This window comes from Diabrotica undecimpunctata, chromosome 2, assembly GCF_040954645.1.
Source record: "Diabrotica undecimpunctata isolate CICGRU chromosome 2, icDiaUnde3, whole genome shotgun sequence".
Classification (NCBI taxonomy): domain Eukaryota; kingdom Metazoa; phylum Arthropoda; class Insecta; order Coleoptera; family Chrysomelidae; genus Diabrotica; species Diabrotica undecimpunctata.
Window position 1 is genome coordinate 31999228 of NC_092804.1, and position 20063 is coordinate 32019290.

At 33.0% G+C, this 20063-nt stretch overlaps 2 protein-coding genes across 3 annotated transcripts in view; one reads left to right on the top strand and one right to left on the bottom strand.

The window, feature by feature from the left end:
- The window catches only part of lab (labial), a 156669-nt gene that overhangs the window by 58480 nt on the left and 78126 nt on the right, over nt 1–20063 (top strand). The gene's annotated exons all lie outside the window — the stretch shown is intronic.
- On the bottom strand, nt 14889–15726 carry LOC140434378 (sperm flagellar protein 1-like). Its single transcript, XM_072522569.1, has one exon. The coding sequence runs from the start codon at nt 15646–15648 to the stop codon at nt 14965–14967; it is 684 nt and encodes a 227-aa protein (XP_072378670.1). The 5' UTR covers nt 15649–15726; the 3' UTR covers nt 14889–14964.

Consider the following 20063-nt stretch of genomic DNA (forward strand, 5'->3'; position numbering starts at 1 on the left):
TAATTTTTAACAAAGTATCTCAACTCAACTCAAATATAATCACACACTGTTTTATTATATTATAATTGTTTTAGTTAAATCCTTGACCAAAATCAACCAACCCTAAATATATTAATATTTTCATTTTACATGCAGGTATGTAATATAGTAAATACTTATATCAAATTTAGAAGAACAAAACAAATATTTCTTACCACAAATATTTCATAATATCATTCAAAACAAATTGATAGGGTTTAACGGATTATTAGATTAGATAAACCGGATTACCGGTGGCAAAATTATATGAACTAAGGCTTAATATCACTGTGATAAACGTCAAATCTTCTTTTCGTATGCAGTAATAAGCGATTATTAGATTTCAGATAATGATTTGATTATTTTAATGCTTAACATTCTAATGAGGATGGTGTGTATTTGTCTAGATCTAATTCGGAGAGAAACGTAAACAAATACGTCAGCGACAGAGTTACATACTGATTTGGGATGTAATACATATTTACATATATCTGTGTATCTCCATAAAAGTAGGCTGTAACTTTATAGTCTATAAGTCCATGGGAGATTTTTAATGGGTCATTTGACCCAGCATGAATCACGTAAAAAGCAATACGAATATGTAATAACAACTTTAGAAACCATGCCGTCAATTACCGATAAGAATTGGAAATACGGGGATTAAAATTAAAATGAAGGTAACTTTTCTGAAGATCTAATGACTTGGTAAATTAGTTCACCGCTCTGCTAAAATATTGCCCTATAACGTCAGTACATGTAGAATGAACATTTTCTGTGTCCGCAAACATTTTTAGTGATAGATGGCAAAAGTTTTTTGGTGCAAATTTAAAAAAATGTTTAATTATGAATTAATACTACAAAATTTTAGATTCTTAATTATAATTTCAGTTTGTGTACCTCATTTCATTTATTTTTATGTCAAAAATAAATATGTTTTAGTCGTAAATGCTTATATTTAATATATTATTTTTTTTTTAATATTTTTAATATGCAAAAACATCAAAAATGTCTATGAAACACCATTATTATTCCCCCTTTTTCAATAATTTTTTTTTATTAATAGATACCATTCGATTTAAAAATTTGTTCTCTACAAACCAAAGTATGCCATGTATTGTAATACATTAAATTCCTACGATTAATTGCTGCAAATTGTAAAGACATAGTGGTTCAAAATTTAAAGATACTTTAAAGTTTTACTAAAACCAGATTATTAAATGCAAAGATAGTCATGGAGGGTCAGCATTTAACACATGTTCAAATAGTAAGTGCTTGAATATGATTCAAGCTGATCTTTCTCAAAATGATGTTGCACGTCATTTTGACGTATCTCGGAGCGTGAATTGGCGATTGGGGCGTCGATATGAACAATTTGGTAATGTCGCTGAAAGACATGGGGACCGTTAACGAGGAACTGCTCCTCCACAGAGAAGATCTTAGTCTTAGAAGATACCCACAACATTACCGTGTATAACCAAACTTCAAGAAATAAGTCATACAAAACTGACCTGCATGTCAGACGTCCATTGTTACGTCATGGAAATCGTGGACTCTTGGAAATTAAGGTCGGCACAAGAACATGTGCAGTGGGTCTTAAAAGAATGGAGTTCTGTGTTATTTACAGATCTAGCTAGGTTTTGTCTCTACTCTGATTAAAGAAGAGTAAGAGTTTGAAGAGGACCTGGTCTACAAAAGAGACTTACGTATGTACAAGTTGTTCGTCCATATAGTGGTCTATAAGTTGTAATGTGAACTGGAATAATTTTTCATCATCGAACTGTTCATGTTTTTGCAGGAGGCACTTTGAATCAATCTCAATATATTAGTCGTATCTTAGAACCTATTGTCCTTCCATTTTCCCCTGCTGCAGGTCCTGACATGCGTTACATGCATTATGATGCAAGGCCACATACTGCAGCAACAGTAAGAGATTGGTTTTATAATGACAATCAGTACGCATCAGAAGCAAGACCCGACACAGCCAAAAACAGAGAGAGTGCTAGAAACAGCAGGAATGAGAATAGTCATAATGATTACAGAAAACAGACTGAGATACGAAATAAAGAGTGGCGAGATTAAATTAAAATTAAAGATTGATGGTAAAAGGAATAGATATCATTACAAAACTTTTTGGTAAAAGAAATTGTGGCAATGGAATGGAACCTACAAAACAATATTGTTTAAAAAGCCAGTGGACAAAGTAAAAATAGTCCTATTTATTGACATAGATCTATGGGACACAGCACTGCAAGAATGAGAAGAAAACAGACTTATAATACTTAGGAAAGCAGACGTTATAGAACATTTTCTAGAAACAAGTATTTATGATGTTCATCGATAGTTAAAATTTGGACCTTCGCATCAGTGATAATTGCATTTAAATGCAATAAGAACAAATCCGATAATTCACAATCTTTTTAATAAAAGAAATTATCATTTTGACAATATTCTTTGGATTAGTCCACTCCTTGATGAAATTATTATAATCCTAATTTAATCCCTTATAACCTTAGCGCTGTTGACGTGTTGACTGTCAAAGTTCTATAAGATACATCATCTTAACAAGAAACATCTACTTAAAGGATTAAAGAGAGTATAGCAAGTTGTAGAACATTTTGTAGTAGCAAGTATTTGTGCTATATATTATTAATTAAAATTAAGAACTTTACATCAATGATAAATTATCCACAAAATTATAATTTAATTACAAAAAGTCGAAATCCAAAGATTTCTTCGTTTTCGAAAGCAAAATGATGGCGCCGTAGCATCTGTTTGAAGTTATTTTAAAATTACTTCTTTTGACGGAAAAGATTTGATTTAACGTTTAGAGCTTCTACATAGTAGCTCTGAACCCTTCTTCTTCTTTACGTGCCATCATCGCTACGAAAATTGGCAATCATCACTGTTATTCTAACTTTTGATACTACAGCCCTAAAGAGTTCAGTTGAGCTGCATCCAAACCATTCTCTGAGGTTTCTCAGTCAGGACATTTTTCTTCTACCTATGCTGCGCTTTCCTTGAATCTTACCCTGCATTATTAGTTTAAGGAATTCCCATCTGTCACCACTTGTTATATGACCCAGATATTGTCGTTTTTTTATTTTGATGGAATCCAGTATCTCCCAGCTGTTCTTTGTTCTTCTTAGTACTTTTTCATTGGTTATTCTGTCTGTCCAGGAGATTCTCAGCATTCTTCGATATGTCCACATTTTAAATGCTTCCAATTTTGAGACATTGTTTATTTAAAGTCCATGTCTCCACACTATACAAAAGAACAGAAAATACATACCACTGTAATACTCGTTTTCTAAAATTTAGGCTGAGGTCTCTACAACATAATATTTGTTTCATATTATTGAATGCACTTCTAGCCTTTTCTATTCTAACTCTACATTCTTTGGTATAATCGTTTGTTTCGTTAATGTTTGCCCCTAAATAGTTATAACTCTGAACTCGTTCTATCGTCTTATTATTTACGTGTAGATTGATGTATCTAATACTTTTCTTTGACATAACCATACATTTTGTTTTCTTTATGTTTAGTGACAGACCAAATTCGCTGCAACAACCTTACCTAAAATTCTTTGTAGATCTGTAATATTTTCTGCTATTAGTATTGTATCATGAGCATATCTAATTTCACGTATGGGTAGGTCATTTATTTTTATGCCTGCTACTTCATCTTCTAATGCTTTTTTGAATATTTCCTCTTAGTATGCATTAAAGAGTGATGGCGACAAAACACAGCCCTGTCTAACAACTCTTTTGATTTTTATTTTATTAGTTTTTAAATTGTTTATTTTTAAGACAGCTTCTTGCATATAATACAGATTATTTATTATTCTTGTATCCCATGTGACGATGTTCTTTGTCCTCAGTAGTTTTATTAACGGATTATGTTTCACTGTATCGAATGCCTTGTTATAATCTAGGAAGCAGACATAAATGTCCTCGTTTACATCTAAACATCTCTGTATTAACACATTTACTGCATATAATGCTTTTCTGGTTCCTTGAGCATTTCTTGAGTTTGTCAAATGTCTTGTTCTAACTTTTTATATATTCTACGACGAACAATCTTTAGGAATACTTTTAGTATGTGGCACATTAGACTGATGTTACGGTGATCGCAACATTGTCTGGCGTTTTTTTTTGGTATTGTCACGAATGTTGATAGAAGTCATTCTTTAGTTAATATGCCTGTTCTGTATGTGATATTAAATAATTCGACAATAACATATGTATATTGCAGTCGGCGATAAGTTGCAACATTTCTTTAATTGTGTATTTTACTTCACTTTCTGTTATTTCTGGTCCAGTCTCTTCAAGGAAATATTCGTTATCTATTTTGTCTCGTTTGTCGTTAAACAGCTGTTCTATATAGTTTGCCTATACCATCAATTTGTTTTCTGTATCCATTACTGTGTCTCCCTTTTAATCAACTATTATATTTTGTTCGTATTCTGGTCTTCTAGTTAATTCTTTTATTTTCCTGTGTAAATTAAAGCGGTCATGTTTATTTTGTAGCATTTCTATTTCATCAAATTTTTCTTTTAATCAATTTTCTTTTGCTATTCGAATTTGTCGCCGTATTTCGTTTTATGTTTGCTGGTACAATGATTTATTTTGGTCCTTAAATACTTTTCTTTTGTTCATCAAGTTTAGTATTTCGTCCATCATCCAATCTTTTTTCTTTTCTTTGGTTTTGCGTAGATACTTTTTTAAAGGTTCTATTAAGTCAGCCTTTATTTTTTCCCATTTTTTGTTGATATTTTCTTCATTGCATTGCTCTTCAATCTATACGGTGTTTAGATGTTCATTTATTTTTTCTTTAAAGAGTCCTGATAGTACGAAATACGTTTAAGCGAATAATGAAGTCACTATACTCAAATCAAATCATATCTTTTTTGTATAATGTAATTATTAATAATATAAAAACACATTTTATTGAAACAAATTTATGTTTTGGTATAGTTTTTTGGACTATTACTGATCTCTCTGACGAAATAACACTTAAATTATTGGCACTATATATTCTTATTTATTTAGACTTCACTGATCAAAGGTTCGTGATTGGTCTTCGCGTAATGGTATGGTATTGGTCAACAGTAGACACAATAATATTTGATTATAAATACAAAAACGTACATCGTTGAATCAAATACAAAATTTTTGTTTGTGGCTTTAGCACTTAGCAATTTAGCCAATTACGTGTTGAAAAATAATGAATGGAAAATTACTAATATTAATATTCCAATATAATTAATACTAAGGAAAATAAAAAGGTCTATGTCTATACTAATAATTATTGCTAGTGCAAAAAGTGTATCTATTCGAGTCAAAAAGAACCTCATAAAATTCCTATAACTGAATCAAAACAAAAAGAGAATATGATAAAAGAAAAAACGAATATTAGGAAAAACAGGGATACTCACTTCTCGTCCAGGGACCCATCAGGACATTAGTTTAAGACATTATTAGCAGTAGGTCACAGAAAGAAAGGTAATAACAATTGGGTTAAAACAAAGGTTAACGAGCTTAGCTAAGATTGACTACAGACACACATTTGCACTATGTATAAATTTAATCAGACACTCATAGACTTTTTTATTATTAGTAGCCAATAGGTTATTTTTATTTGATATGGAGGAAATATTTGCAGAGTTTGCAAGTTGTTTAAAAGAGTTCCTGAATGTTGAAGATATTTGGAACACTTAAAAAAGATATGGTTAAGATCTCCTTGTTCTTGACAAGTTTCGCATAACTCTGAATTGTATATTTTGATTTGTGCAAGATAGCAGGATAACAAGCGTGGCCAAATCTCAATCTTATTAAAGTTGTATATTTACAGGCGGTATTGAAATTCTTAAACCATCTGAAATTAGAGATGTGTGGTTGTATATACCCTTATTGTGTTGTTGAGTGGTCACAAAAAGTTTGCCAGGAAGTATTCCAACGATTTGTTTGATTTCTTTTAGAGATAAGAAAAGCGTCAGGAACACAAATTCTCTAATCTGGTAAATTTTCAGATGTAAAGGTTATTGCAGCTTCAGCGATGGAATCAACATGCTCATTATATTTCATACCAACATGACTTCTTACCCAAATAAAATTGGTAGTTTTATTTTTACTTTTAAGTTTGACAAGCATGTTCTTAATTTGGTAAATGAAAGGATTAGAATTATAATTGGGTAACTTTGTATTTTTGAGGTATAATAAGACTGACAATGAATCGGATATTATTAAAACTTCGTTATTGTTTAAACTGTCGAAATATATCAAGGATTCAAGAATTGCAAGTGCTTCAGCACTAAAAATTGAGCAATTAAGAGGTAGTCTGAATATTTTTCTGTTGCCTTGGATGGAATATAGAAAGCACATCCGGTCCCTTCCGATGTTTTGGATGCATCTGTATAGATTACAGTTATGAATCTGTATTGACTACACAATTAAACTCTGTCCAATTATGTAATTATACATAATTGGACAGAATTAATTTTGGATTCTAATAATTAATTAGATTAATTTTAGATTATAATTCAACATAGTAATTTTTTGGCAAAATTTGTTTCATAAACTTTTAAAAATAACTTCTATCATTTCCCCGGAATTTGCATTACACCCGAGAGTCCGTTTCTTAATACATTACTTTTCTACCCCTGAAAAGCTTTTAGTAGCAGCAACATTATCAGATTGCGTGGATCTCCACCAAGTGCCATTCAAATTTGACATTGGTCACATGTATATGGCTTATTTTTTATTTATTTGAATTTATGAATATAATAGAAAAAATTACAGCTATGAGTTTCGTTTCTGTGTTCGTATCAACGAAATATTTGTCAAAAATAATCGCAAGATTTTATGAATTATTGAATCTTTTGAAATGTAATAAATTAGGTCTAAATAATAACTTTTTATGGGTTATATAATGTACAGCAATGTTTTATAACAATATATTCCTTAATAAATCAAAAATATTTAAAGGGATACAATTTGCATCAATTTTTTTTTATATCTTTAGAACTTTTATAATTATTGCTGTGACATGTCTTGTTCTTTTTAGTAATTCCCTAAATGCACTTTAAAACTGTTAATGCTATTTTATAGCTACTACTATCGCTCTTTACTATCAATAAACCCTTTTAGTCTCCTTTATTTCTTTACCGGTATGTTCAACTATACTGCCAGGAATTAAAAATGCAATATCCATAAAGCCTCCAAATATGCTTATGTATTCTTGTAAATAAAGAGATATAATAATATAAACAAAGTTTTAGGATAAAACTCTAAACATTTGACGACTAAAATCCATTAAGAAGAAGACATCAACACGACAATTTTATCCCATACATATTCAACGGATACATATCAAAAAAGAAATCCCTATGTTTTAGATATGAATTGGAGGAGTCACCAACGTTATATTCTTCAACACAAAGAGATATACTTCTAGGAATAATCAAAATGATTGAAAATATCTACCAAAACAACACAATAAAAGTTAAACTAGAAGAGCTAAGTGACCCAATTGAAGCTGACAATAGAATACGACAGGTAGATTCCCTGAGTCCTCTGTTGTTTTAATCTAATCATGGAAGAAATATTAAAAAAAAGTAAGGACTAAAAAAGAATAGACCTATTGGTCAGAGAAGAAGAGGAAGACCCAGAACAAGATTCCTTGATAACATTGATAAAGCCATGAGAAATATGCGAATACGTGCTTGGCGAAGGAAAGCGATGGATAGAGACGACTGGGGAAAATTCTTTAGAAGGATACATTAGGTTTCTCTTCACTGTCCATCTATTACACTCCAGCATTGTGTGGGTAACAGTGTCGAAGTTTTCGCAGTAGCGACAATTGGTTAATTAAGTATTAATTATTATTAATCCTTAATCAGGTTGCTGTGGCCTGGATTAAGGAAAGTGTTTCGGCACCATAAGCCATGAATGGAAGCACACATTGGCCGAACGTTTTCCTTTTCAAATAATTTGACATTTTGCTCTTGAAGATGTCTGATAGAGCTCCATATGAGGTTCATGCTACAGTGGTTCTTCTTTGCAGTTCAGCAGTTTGGTTGTCCCTGGCAATTTAGATTTCATGATCCAAATATTTATGTTTATTAACTAATCCCATTTTGTTTGAATTTTCGCTTCATTGATTCAGCTAAACTGATCATATTTATCATATAAAAAAATATAAAAAAAATTTAATATTAAATCAAAACCAAAACAAATCTTGTTATATTTTATGCCTATATCGTTAAAATTAATTATATTGGTTTTCCAATCCAATATATGCGTGATATGAGTGATACTCAACGTTTAGCCTCTCCTATCCAGATGTCAATCTCACCTGCCCGTGTGACGATCATGACGCTGATCATTCGGTGTATGCTGCTAGATAACAAACGAGGCTCTGACGTCCGAGTGCCCGCCGGTATAAACAATACCCTACTTACTGGCCAACAGCTTCGAGTGGATGAGTCGGTAAGTAGCAGGACACTCTTTTTTCCTGGGGTTGAGAAATTGGCGCCAAAGTTGGATGAATCAACAAATGGTCAACGGTATAAACATGCAGAAGGCAAAGGGGAACCACTGCATTAAAGACTCATAAAATCACCATCGGATTGACTCATCAATTGCAAACTGTTAAGGTGTATGCAATGTTAAGCACTAGAAGACTAGAAATCTTGCGAAAACTAAACATTGATTATCAATATGTTCTAATAATACCAAGATTATTCTGAGACCAAATATCAAGAATAAAACTCGAAGGCTCCCTGTCGGAGGAAATAAGTATTCAAATAGATGTACGACAAGAATGTCTTCTCTCGCCAATGCTATTCAATTTATACTCTAAATATATTTTCGTGAAGCATTAGATGTACTTAGGACATGAAATTCGGTTGGGCAGAGATAACCATATCACATAGGATTCGCCTGGGCAGCGTTTGTTAAATTAAATTAATGTATTTAAATCGGACCTACCCATATGCCTCAAAAGTGAAATCTTTAACCAATGTATGTTACATGTACTCACTTATGGAGTGGAAACACTCACAAAAAAGTTACTGAATAAGATTCGCGTGACTAAAAATCTATGGAGCACCAGGTGTTCGGTGTCTCGCTGAGGTTTTAAAATCATATTATGCATTTAGTTTATTCATTAAAAAATAACAAAAGATCATTTAACACAGCGTTTCTCAACCTTTTACCAGTTGCGACCCAATTTTATATAATTATTTTCACCGCACCCTCCCTCATACAATAAATATATATGAATCCAGGACCGATTTTTAGGGGGGGGGGGGGTGTTGGTACCGAAATTTTCACACTTGAGTGCCATAAAGACAATCAAACTTTATCGTTATTAAAGTATATTCATTTGTCAAATTTTTTAGCCAGTCTCTCTGGATCCGCCCTTGCACTAAACTTACAGTGAAACCTTAATTACCAAATTACCGAGAATAAGTAAATTTATTGATATGTGGCAACACCAATCCAGAAACGATCATCTCTTTTCGCGAGAAGTTCCGAGTTCCGAGTTCTCCTCTCTTCTTCTCAGACCCAGACCTTAGTCGAGTCAGTTTAGTCAGTCAGTCCTTCTGCACCTGTTAAATTTATTGTGAATGTTTATGTTGTAGCTTGCATGTATTAATTGCAGTTCACGGTATTAAAATATTTCAAGCAGTAGGTTAATATACTTAAATTTATACAAAATTATGGATAAATTTTAAACTGGGCGTAAGCGAGCATTCGATACTAGTGAAGCATCAACAAGTGTACAGGCAAGAATGGTTTCAAAAATAAAATCAAGAAAATATTCTCAAGATTACTTAAATTTTGGGTTTACGTTTACTGAAGTAAATGAAGAAGAACGGCCTCTATGTATCATTTGCTAAAAAATTCCAGCAGCCGACAGCATGAAACCAAATAAACTTAAAAGACATTTCGAAACGCTTCATAGTGAGTGCATCAATTAACCCCGAGAATTCTTTGAGTTAAAATTAAAATCACATGAAAAACAAAAATCATTTAAAAAAAAACTTTGACTGTGAATGAAAAAGCTTTACTTGCCTCTTATAAAACCTCCCATTAAATAGCCAGATGTAAAAAGCCTCATACTATTGGTGAAGAGCTTATTTTGCCAGCTGCAATTCAAATTGTAGAAACTATGTTTGGAGATAATTTTGCCAAAAATTGGAGTCTATACCTCTATGAAATGATACTGTTGCCCGTCGAATTTATTATATAGCTGAAGATGTACAGGATCAGCTACTCGGGAAGTTGCGCGACAAGCTGTTTTCGATTCAGCTTGATGAGGCAATAGATAGCAATAAAGATGCTCATTTTATTGCCTACGTTCGATTTTGTGATGGGATATCATTAGTAGAAGAACTACTTTTTTGCAAACCAATAGAACTGAAAGCAACGTCGCTCGCATTATTTGCTATCTTAAACGGTTATATAAATGAAGCAAAAATAGAGTAGAAGAATTGCGTCGGAATATGCACAGATGGTGCTCGTGCAATGTCCGGAAAATTTCATAGTCTAAAGCGCTTGTGAAACAAAAGTCTCCAATGTGTATATGGACACACAGTATGATCCACAGATAAGTTTTGGCTTCCAAAGAAATGTCTCCTGGCCTGAATATTGTACTAACAACGGTTGTAACAGTAGTTAATTACATAAAAATGAGACCTTTGAAAACTAGAATCTTTTCTGCACTTTGTAAAGACATGGGTGCATTACATTCAGCATTATTATTTTATTGTGAGGCAAGATGGTTATCACGTGGGAAATTTTTACAACGTGTTTTTGAATTAAGACATAAAATCGCTATTTTTCTAGAAGAAGAAAATAGACCGGAAGCCGAGATGTTTCGAGATAGTTAATTTTTGATGAAATTGAGCTACTTGGTTGACATATTCGAGAAACTTAATATTTTAACATTCAGCTTGAAGGAGCCAATACACATATATTGGATACGAGTGATAAAGTTAATGGTTTTTGTAAAAAATTGAAATTGTGGAGCAGAAATTTAAAACAAAAAAACCTAGAAATGTTTGCAAATGTGGATGAATGTATTAAAACTTACAAGGTTGAAGAACCTCACGTGAAAGTTGTTTTTGTAACCATTGACAATCATTAAGCAATGCTGACTAAAAATTTTAAAAGATATTTTTTTGCTGACGACAAATTAATACGTAGTTACGAGTGGGATAGGAATCCGTTCCAAATTACACCGGAAGGGCTTTCTACTGCCGAAGAAGCAACCTTCATTGATTTCACGGCAAATGATTAAACCAAGAAACAGTTTAATAATAAATCCCTCTTTGAATTTTGGACTGGAGTAAATGATTTTTGGAGTTTTTTGCACTGAAAACCAGAGCGTTCCGTATACTATTGCCGTTTTCAACATCCTACCTTTGCGAAACAGGATTTTCTGCGGTGGCTGCTTTAAAGACCAAATATAGATCGCAGCTAAATATAGAAAAAGAATTGAGAACGTCTATTTCTAATATTACACCTCGTTTCGATAAACTTTGCTTTACAAAACAAGCTCAAGGCAATCATTGATTTATTATTAAACTTGTTCATAATTTAGTGTTCAGTGCTTTTTATAATTATACCTGTTATATCAGTGTTCATGTGTATTTTATTTTTTATTTTGTAAGAATTTTGTTTTGCTTTGATTTTAGTAAATTAGTCAATGTTGTTGATGTTTTTTCGAATAGGTTCACGCCCCCCCCCCCATTAATAATACCGCGCCCCCCTAAGTGGGCGCGCCCCACAGATTGAGAATCACTGATTTAACACAACGGAAATATTTCCATATATTAATAATCTGTAAATTTATCCTATCATTAAATCTATATATGTATTATCAAATTAATTTTTCAGGATAATAAAATTCAAATGGAGAAAAAATATTAGTTTGGCGTTATACTTAAGGGAATGACAATTTCGGCTTTTAAGACAAATATTTTTCAAAACTTCTATAAAACTGCTCCAGTTTCAGCTTTATAGAGAAGAGGCGGGTCAATTAGAAGACGCTACTCTAAGAAACTAAAGATTTTAGCTTTATAGTCTATAAAGCTAAAATCTTGGTCGCCAACCTGTCGATCGCGAGCTACTGGTAGCTCGCGGAGGCAATTCTGGTAGCTCTCACAACGATTTTAATTTAAAAAATACAAACTGCAAAAATCAGAGAAGCTTCCGAAAATTTCACAAAAAAATCGAATTGTCATAATATTAAACATAAACAGCGGCAACGTTGTGGTGAGCGATCTGCCCCTGATGCCGTCAAGCTAGAATCGGCTATTTATAGAACCGACCAGCCGGACCAGGATAACTTTGGATAACTCAGGACCACTTTGAACGGGATAAATACGCACGGCGCGGCGACATTGCGCTTAGTTTAAAACTGAACGCGTAACCAACGTCCAGCGATTGGGTACGTAGAGAACAACAAAAGTAATATTATGGCAAGCAGTTGTAAGAAGGTAAAGACATACCACTTTCATTCGGAATGGGAAGAACAATACTTTTTTACAGAAGTTAAAGATAAAAATGTGTGTTTGTTATGTAATACTTCGGTCTCCGTTGCTAAAAAAGGAAATATTGAGAGACATCATAAATCTGTACATTCTAATTTTGAAAAATCATTCCCACTACATTCTGCCGCCAGAAAGGAGAAACTGAAACAGTTAAAAAACAGTTAATTGGACAACAATCAATATTTTTAAGAACAGTCGACAAAAATAAGGCTGCAACTGAAGTATCGTACCGTGTGTCCCAGATAATTGCACAAAAAAAGAAACCTTATGAAGACGGGGAAATGATAAAACAGGCGTTTTTAGAAGCTGCTGATTCGTTATTTGCCAACTTTAGAAATAAAGACGAGATAGTTTCAGCTATAAAATCTATGCAACTTTCTGCTAATACAGTGATGAGAGGTGTAGAAGTAATGAACAATGATATTTTTTTACAGTTAAGAACTGACTTAGATAACTGTGTTTATTTTTCACTTCAACTGGATGAATCAACAGATGTCGTTGACACTGCCCAGATGGCCGTGTTCGTCAGGATGGTTTTTAGTGATTTTACGATTAAAGAAGATCTGTTGAAGTTCATTCGACTGAAAGGACACACTACTGGACAGGAGTTGTTTTCTCGTTTAAAAAATATTATTTCTTCCGAGAAAATTCCAATATCGAAAATGGTAGGCTTGACAACCGATGGCGCTCCAGCTATGGTGGGTTGTGATAAGGGTCTGGTGGCGTTATGTCGTAAAGATGAAACTTTTCCGCAATTTCTCTGTTACCGCTGCATTATCCATCAGCAAGCATTATGTGAAAATTTCCTGAAACTAAACAACGTTATGAAACTGGTGGTAAAAATTGTGAACAAGATTAGAGCTCAAGCGTTACAAAGATTATTCAGAACTTTGGCCGATGAAGTTGACTGTCAATACGGGGACCTACTCCTTCACTCTGAAGTCCGATGGTTAAGTAGAGGACTGGTGCTGAAACGTTTTAATGATGTCCTATCTGGCATAGTTCAATTTTTCAAACATCGCGATGAACCGACTCCGGAACTAGAAAATTCAATCTGGCTTAGAGATTTTGGTTTTCTCGTGGACATTACAGAGAAATTAAACTAACTTAATTTGCAACTTCAGGGGAGAGACAAAGAACTAGCGGAAATGATTTCTAATATAAAAGCATTTATCAAAAAGCTGGAGTTTTGGGAACAAAACCTAATTAACAGCGATTCCAAGAATTTTCCTATTCTTTCAGAAAAAATATCTCAAAATCCATTAGGACCCTATGACAACATACATGATATTTAATATCATGTAGAAATAATTTCTACCCTGAAGAGTAACTTCAAAAATCGTTTTAAGGATTTCAGTGAAATGGCTTTAGTAGCGCAGTTTGTTGTTTCACCCTATATGGAAATTGATATCCAGCAGTTTGCAGCTTGTGTTATGCAGAACTTTGGCGAAGACATCGCTGCAACAGAAATGGAAGTCATTGTGTTTCAAAATGATTTAGCCTTAAAATCGTTAGTCTCAAGTACTGAATGTATCTGGCCTATTGTAAGTAAAGACAGATATTCAGTTCTATGCCGTGTTGCCTTGAAAGTGAAAGCATTATTCAGTTCAACCTATTTGTGTGAATCTTCTTTTTCCATTGTGAAGTTTATTAAGAACAAATATCGCAATCGACTTACAGATGAACATTTGGATAATTGTATTCGAATGGCTGCATAAAATTATACTGCAAACATTAAAAAAATTATCGATGAGTCTGAGTGTCAGCCTTCTCATTGAACGTGCTTTTTTATTTTTCAATGTTTATGTTTATGATAGTGCGTTACTTTTTTGTTGTTATTATTAACTATTTTTAAATCATACGTGACATGCCGTTGTGGCTTGATAAAAGTTTGTGTTTATTTTTCAAATACCTTCGTTTGATAGGTAGAAATGTAGCTATGAACAAGTACGTACTAGTAATATTAGTTATTTTGTTATTAAGTTATTATTAGTACCTATGTATTATGTATTACCAGTTAAACAGTAAAATAAATACATATAATGATAGATTAACTGTGGATTATTTCATTTACGTTGCGTTACGTGGCTTCCGTGTGGGTAGCTCGCTGTTTATTCCAAAATTAACAAAGTAGCTCAACACATTGAAGAGGTTGGCGACCACTGGACTAAAACGTCGGAAAACTGTCTATAAAGCTGAATTTTTCCTTGAATTATTCCAGTCACATTACAATCTAACCATAAAATTAACTTAGACTAACTAATTAAAGATTAACTTTACTTAGTTGTAAAAATAATTAGACTATTTTCCTTGTAATATAATATTTTTAATAATCTGTATATTCGTATATTGATATATATGACGTAAAAATTTTTACAAACAAAATTTAAAATAAATTTTTAAAAAACCTGGCCTTTGGAGACAGCAAATTCGAAGTTGATCCATTTGTACTATTAATAATCGCTTGCATTTGCGTTGTTAAATCCTTAATTCTTTCATCCTTAATAGCTATTAATTTTTCTAAATGGTCTACCTTACTTGTCAAGAGATTTACTGCTTCTTCCTTTTGTGCTAATTCTTTTTCCATGTTTTCAAATAGTTCAGCAGGTACTAATTTCTTGTCTATCATTTCAGTTCCGTTATTTACTTTAATGGGAACGATATCTTCTGCAGATGAGAGATTGTTACCATTTTCGATATAATACACTTTATTGCCTTGGTCTTTCTCATCGCCACGAGCTGACTTTGATTCTACTTTAGTTTTGATCATATTAAGTAACTTAGCTATCGCTTCTGGTTTCCCAAGTGCTAGATCTTCTTGCTTTTTCCTGTTTAAGTTTATATTTAGTTTATTAAGAACTTTCTTATTGATGGTGTTCCAGTTGATCATTTTATTGGAGAAAGCATTTCCAGGACTGTAGTTGTGCAACTCGACCAATCTAGGATAGTGCTGTTTTAGTATTTCTGCTAAAGGTACAGCATCTGAAAAATCTCTGTTAAGGTTTCGTTTTGGCCTACTAATAGAATGGCTGTCGACCCATTTATATAACTCTTCGTAATCAATGTCCATAATTACAGAATAACAAATATTGATTTGGTTTAGGTCAAAATACAAAATTCAGAAAAATGATTGTAAAATGTCATCAGATGACAGTTTGAAAATATTTATTAGACACGTATTAAAAGGCTTAGATATATTCAATGCAAGATCATATGGTGACGTAGGGTTGTAATTTTTTAGGTTATTTTGAATCAATGTAAATTGTATTACTTCTTTACTTTCACATCATTTCAGTACATTTAAATCTTTAGAAATAAAAAAAATATTTAAAAATTTCTTTATAAAAGGTATATATTAAAACACCCTATCGGGCTACATCACAGAACGTTTTCGGAATTAATATTCCATCATCAGCGCTATCTGGATATACATGTTAACAGCCACTAAATACATGGATAAAAACCTTTTAAATAAAATGCCAGCTTCCCATTGCCATCTGCAATAGGGTCAGTTATTTCTTCTTCTACTTTTACTTTTATTGTGTTGTTTTGGTAGATATTTTCGATCGTTTTGATTATTCCGAGGCTTTATATCGATTCTTTAAGCCTTGTTTTCTTTTACAATTGGTAGGATGCTAACCTGGCCCATCATCCTTCCTCTTTTTTCTGGGCCTGGAACCGGCTGTGAGAAGAACAAAAAAATGAACAATGAGAACAGTTTACAAAAGGATGGCAAGCGACTTCTATGGTACACAAAAACAAATATGGAGATTCATAGGAGACCAACGGAAAGAATTAGCAGAATTGAAGCAATACAATAACACACCAGCAAACGAATAGGAAAGATACTTGACGGAACTCTCTAAAGAAAAAAAAAATAATCAACAAAATAACGTACCTGAATTAAGACATCAGGATCAGACAGAATAACCAACGAGCTTCTAAAACACCGAGGAAAAAGTATAATCCTAGAAATGACAAAACTTCTACAAAAGTTAACATTGCACTGCAAGATACCGGACGCATGGAGAAACAGCATAATAATACCAATGTTCAAGGATGGAGCTAAAGAAGAGCCCAACAATTATAGAGGTATAAATCTATTAAACACCGTACTTAAGCTTACCACAAAAGTCGTAACCAACAAAATCAATAAACTAACAACTTTGTCAGATGAACAACAAGGATTCAGATCCGAAAGATCCTGCGTAGACGCCGTATTTGTACTAAGACTGGTCATAGAGAAGGCCATCGAGTACGATGAACCAGCATATCTATGTTTTATAGACCTGACAAAGGCTTTCAATCGCATCCAAGTCAAAGACGTCTTACACCTATTGTATAAAAGAAATATACTAATCAATATTATACAAACCATCAAAAACATCTACTTCTATAATCGAATACAGGCAAACATAAATGGAAAACTATCACAGTGCATACCAGTACAAAGCGGAGTCAGACAGGGTGACTCGTTAAGCCCACTTCAATGTGGTCATTAATCGCCGAGACAGAAGACGAGCTCCAAAGAGTAACATATATCTTTAATACAACAGCCAAGAAATACAATATGATAATATCAGCAGAAAAAAAAAACAAATGACAAACATATAACAACATCTAAATACCCACTACGATGTAAAATCGAAATTAATGGAAAAATAATAAAGCAGATATTAAGGCTTAGATATCTGGGAATAGATATAACTAGTTACGGAGATGTTGAAGAAATAGTACGACAACATAGCTTAAAAGTAATTAAAGTGGCGGTATCTCTTAATGACACAATCTGGAAGAACAAACACCTAATACAAGATACAAAAAGAAGAATCTATATTTACATACACGGCGGAGACAAGACCTGACACATTTAAAACGAGACGACTACTGGAAACAACAGAGATGAAAATACTCCGACGAATATCAGGGAAAAGTCTATTGGATAGGAAGAGAAGCGAAGAGTAAAGCGAACATAAGAAGAGCATGCAATAAGGAAGACATAAAAGGGATGGATGACAAAACGGAAACAGGAGTGGAACGAACACATTAGTAGAATGACAGAGGACAGGATAGTACGAATAGTATGAGAAAAGTCACCAAATGGACGAAGAAGTATTGGCAGACCAAGAAAAAGATGATGCGATAATTTAAACAATGTAGGAGGCTAATATTGAAGAGGAAACAGGCTTTAAAGCCTACATACAAGAAGGAAGAAGAATAAATAAGTTTGACTATTCCCAGAGGTATCTCTCGTGCTTACAATAAGTGCATAATGTCCTTTAATTATACCCGATCAAATGCCTTCTTAAAATACACGAAACAGATATGCCGGTTGGTTGTATTCTGATGATTTGTCTTGCACCTCATTATAAATATAGCGTCGGTGCATGACCTTCCTGGCCAATACCTTTTTGTTCTTCTGCTAGTATTATAATTTCATTTAGTTTATTTGTTATCTCTTTGGTTGTTAACTTTAGTGTTGTGTTTAATAAATTGATTTCTCTGTAATTTTTCGGGTCCGATTTGTTTCCCTTTTTGAAGAGAGTCACTAGTTGTAATTTCTGGTATGTAGAATTAGTAGAAAGACTTCTAATACATTGTTTTACCTCATCAGGTGTTATTGGGGGTGCATCTTGCAAATTTGTTTAGACGTAATTCCTTAATCTATTATCATTGAAGGGCTGAGATATGTATTTATATTTTTATATATTATTTAAAGTTCATCATTATTGTACGGTTTTCATTTCTTATTAGGTTTGTTTTATGTTTGAATCTAAGACCGACAAATTCTTTAATTTCCGTTTGAGCTTAACTCATCAATTCTTTAAATCAGTATTTTAAAGCAGCTAAATTACAAACTGTAAAGACCGTCACTATGTCTAAGAAGATCACAAAAAGTAGAAGAGATAGTTTCTAATTATAAAATCAAAATAACAACTAATGATAAAACATTATGGTCCAGCGATATTAAACTTGTAAGGTGGGTTGCCAATTACGATTGGTTAATCATGTATTACATTCAAAGAGATAATGAAACTACGTGAATAGTAATATGCAATATATTTTTAGTGCTTTAGGCTTAGTTTAGGTTCGGATATATGCTAAAGTTCACCTAACTGCAAATTAATTAGCATTAAATAATATTTGATTGATAACCAATATATTATTCAGATAAATTATATCGGTTAAACAAATTACATCACTGCGTTTGCAATATTACTTGCACAACTAAACACACAAAAGTTATTACACAGTGTTTTGTAAGATAATACTTCGAGGATGATAATAAAGCTGTTCTGTCAACACATTCCAGTCTTGTTGACTTTATCTTCAGCTGTGTTTGATTCTTCGAGCTACCTCGTAATATGGACCGATCCATTTAATCGGTTATACAGTGGTGTACCTGGGTGGCATAGTAATCCGTGTTAAAACAAAAATATTTTTAATTTTAATTAATAATACAATATGTAAGTCGGGTTTGTTTTAAAAACTGTCCTAGTAAATTTTGTTTTTGTTATACTACACTAGTGGCCAAAATTCTGCAAACTTTTCAAAAATTTTAGTTTTGTTATCAGCATTCCTATTTTTCACAAGACTTATATTATTTATAAGTTTATCTATAATTTTATTACATCGTTTTATGCTTCTACTTAATATTTAACATTTATTTTAAGGAGGTAAATCCTCTAAAAATTTAAAAATAAATAAAACAACAGTCGTTAGCTATTAGTAGATATATTTAAAAAAAATGGTACATGATTGTTATCAACAAAATAAGTATTTGGTAGGATAACCTTTGTTTTTTAGGACAGACTCAATTCTGCGAGGCATGGAGTTGACGAGACGAGCCAAATCTTCTGGTGTAATAACTCTAAACCAGTTTTGAATAATGGTTTCTATCAGTTCTCTCTTGTTGCTTGGGTTTCGGCGTGATATTAAGACTTTCAGCCTTGACCATAAATTATCTATTGGATTTAGATCGGGACTATTTCCAGGCCAAGGCAGAAGAGTAACATCATGGTTTCTCAACCATTCCATGGAAGTCTTAGCCGTATGACAAGGCGCTCCATCCTGCTGGAAGATGCATTGTTGGGCATCCCCTTCGAACAAATCTCTGATAGTCGGCAGCAGTTTGGCTTGCAGTATCTCTTACTGATGTTTTTTTGCATTAATATTGCCCTCTATTACTGCTAAACGTCCAACTCCATTAGCGGTCATGCAAGCCCATACCATGACACTCACAGGATGCTTCATAGTGACCGTAGTACACTGGGGCAAAAAGTCTTCTCCCGGTCGGCGGCGAACAAACTTCACTCGTCCACTCCCAAAGATCGAGATTTTGGTTTCATCACTCCAAATTACTTTACTCCATTGTTCTTCTGTCCACCCTCTGTGTGCCAAAGCCCAATCAATGCGTTTTTGCCTTCGTTTTTTGTTCAGGAACCGGCTTCTTTCTAGGAATTCGTGCTCGCAATCCATTTTCAC

Coding starts and splice junctions, on each gene's coding strand:
- LOC140434378 (XM_072522569.1), bottom strand. CDS start 15,648: ATGGACATTGATTACGAAGAGTTATATAAATGGGTCGACAGCCATTCT.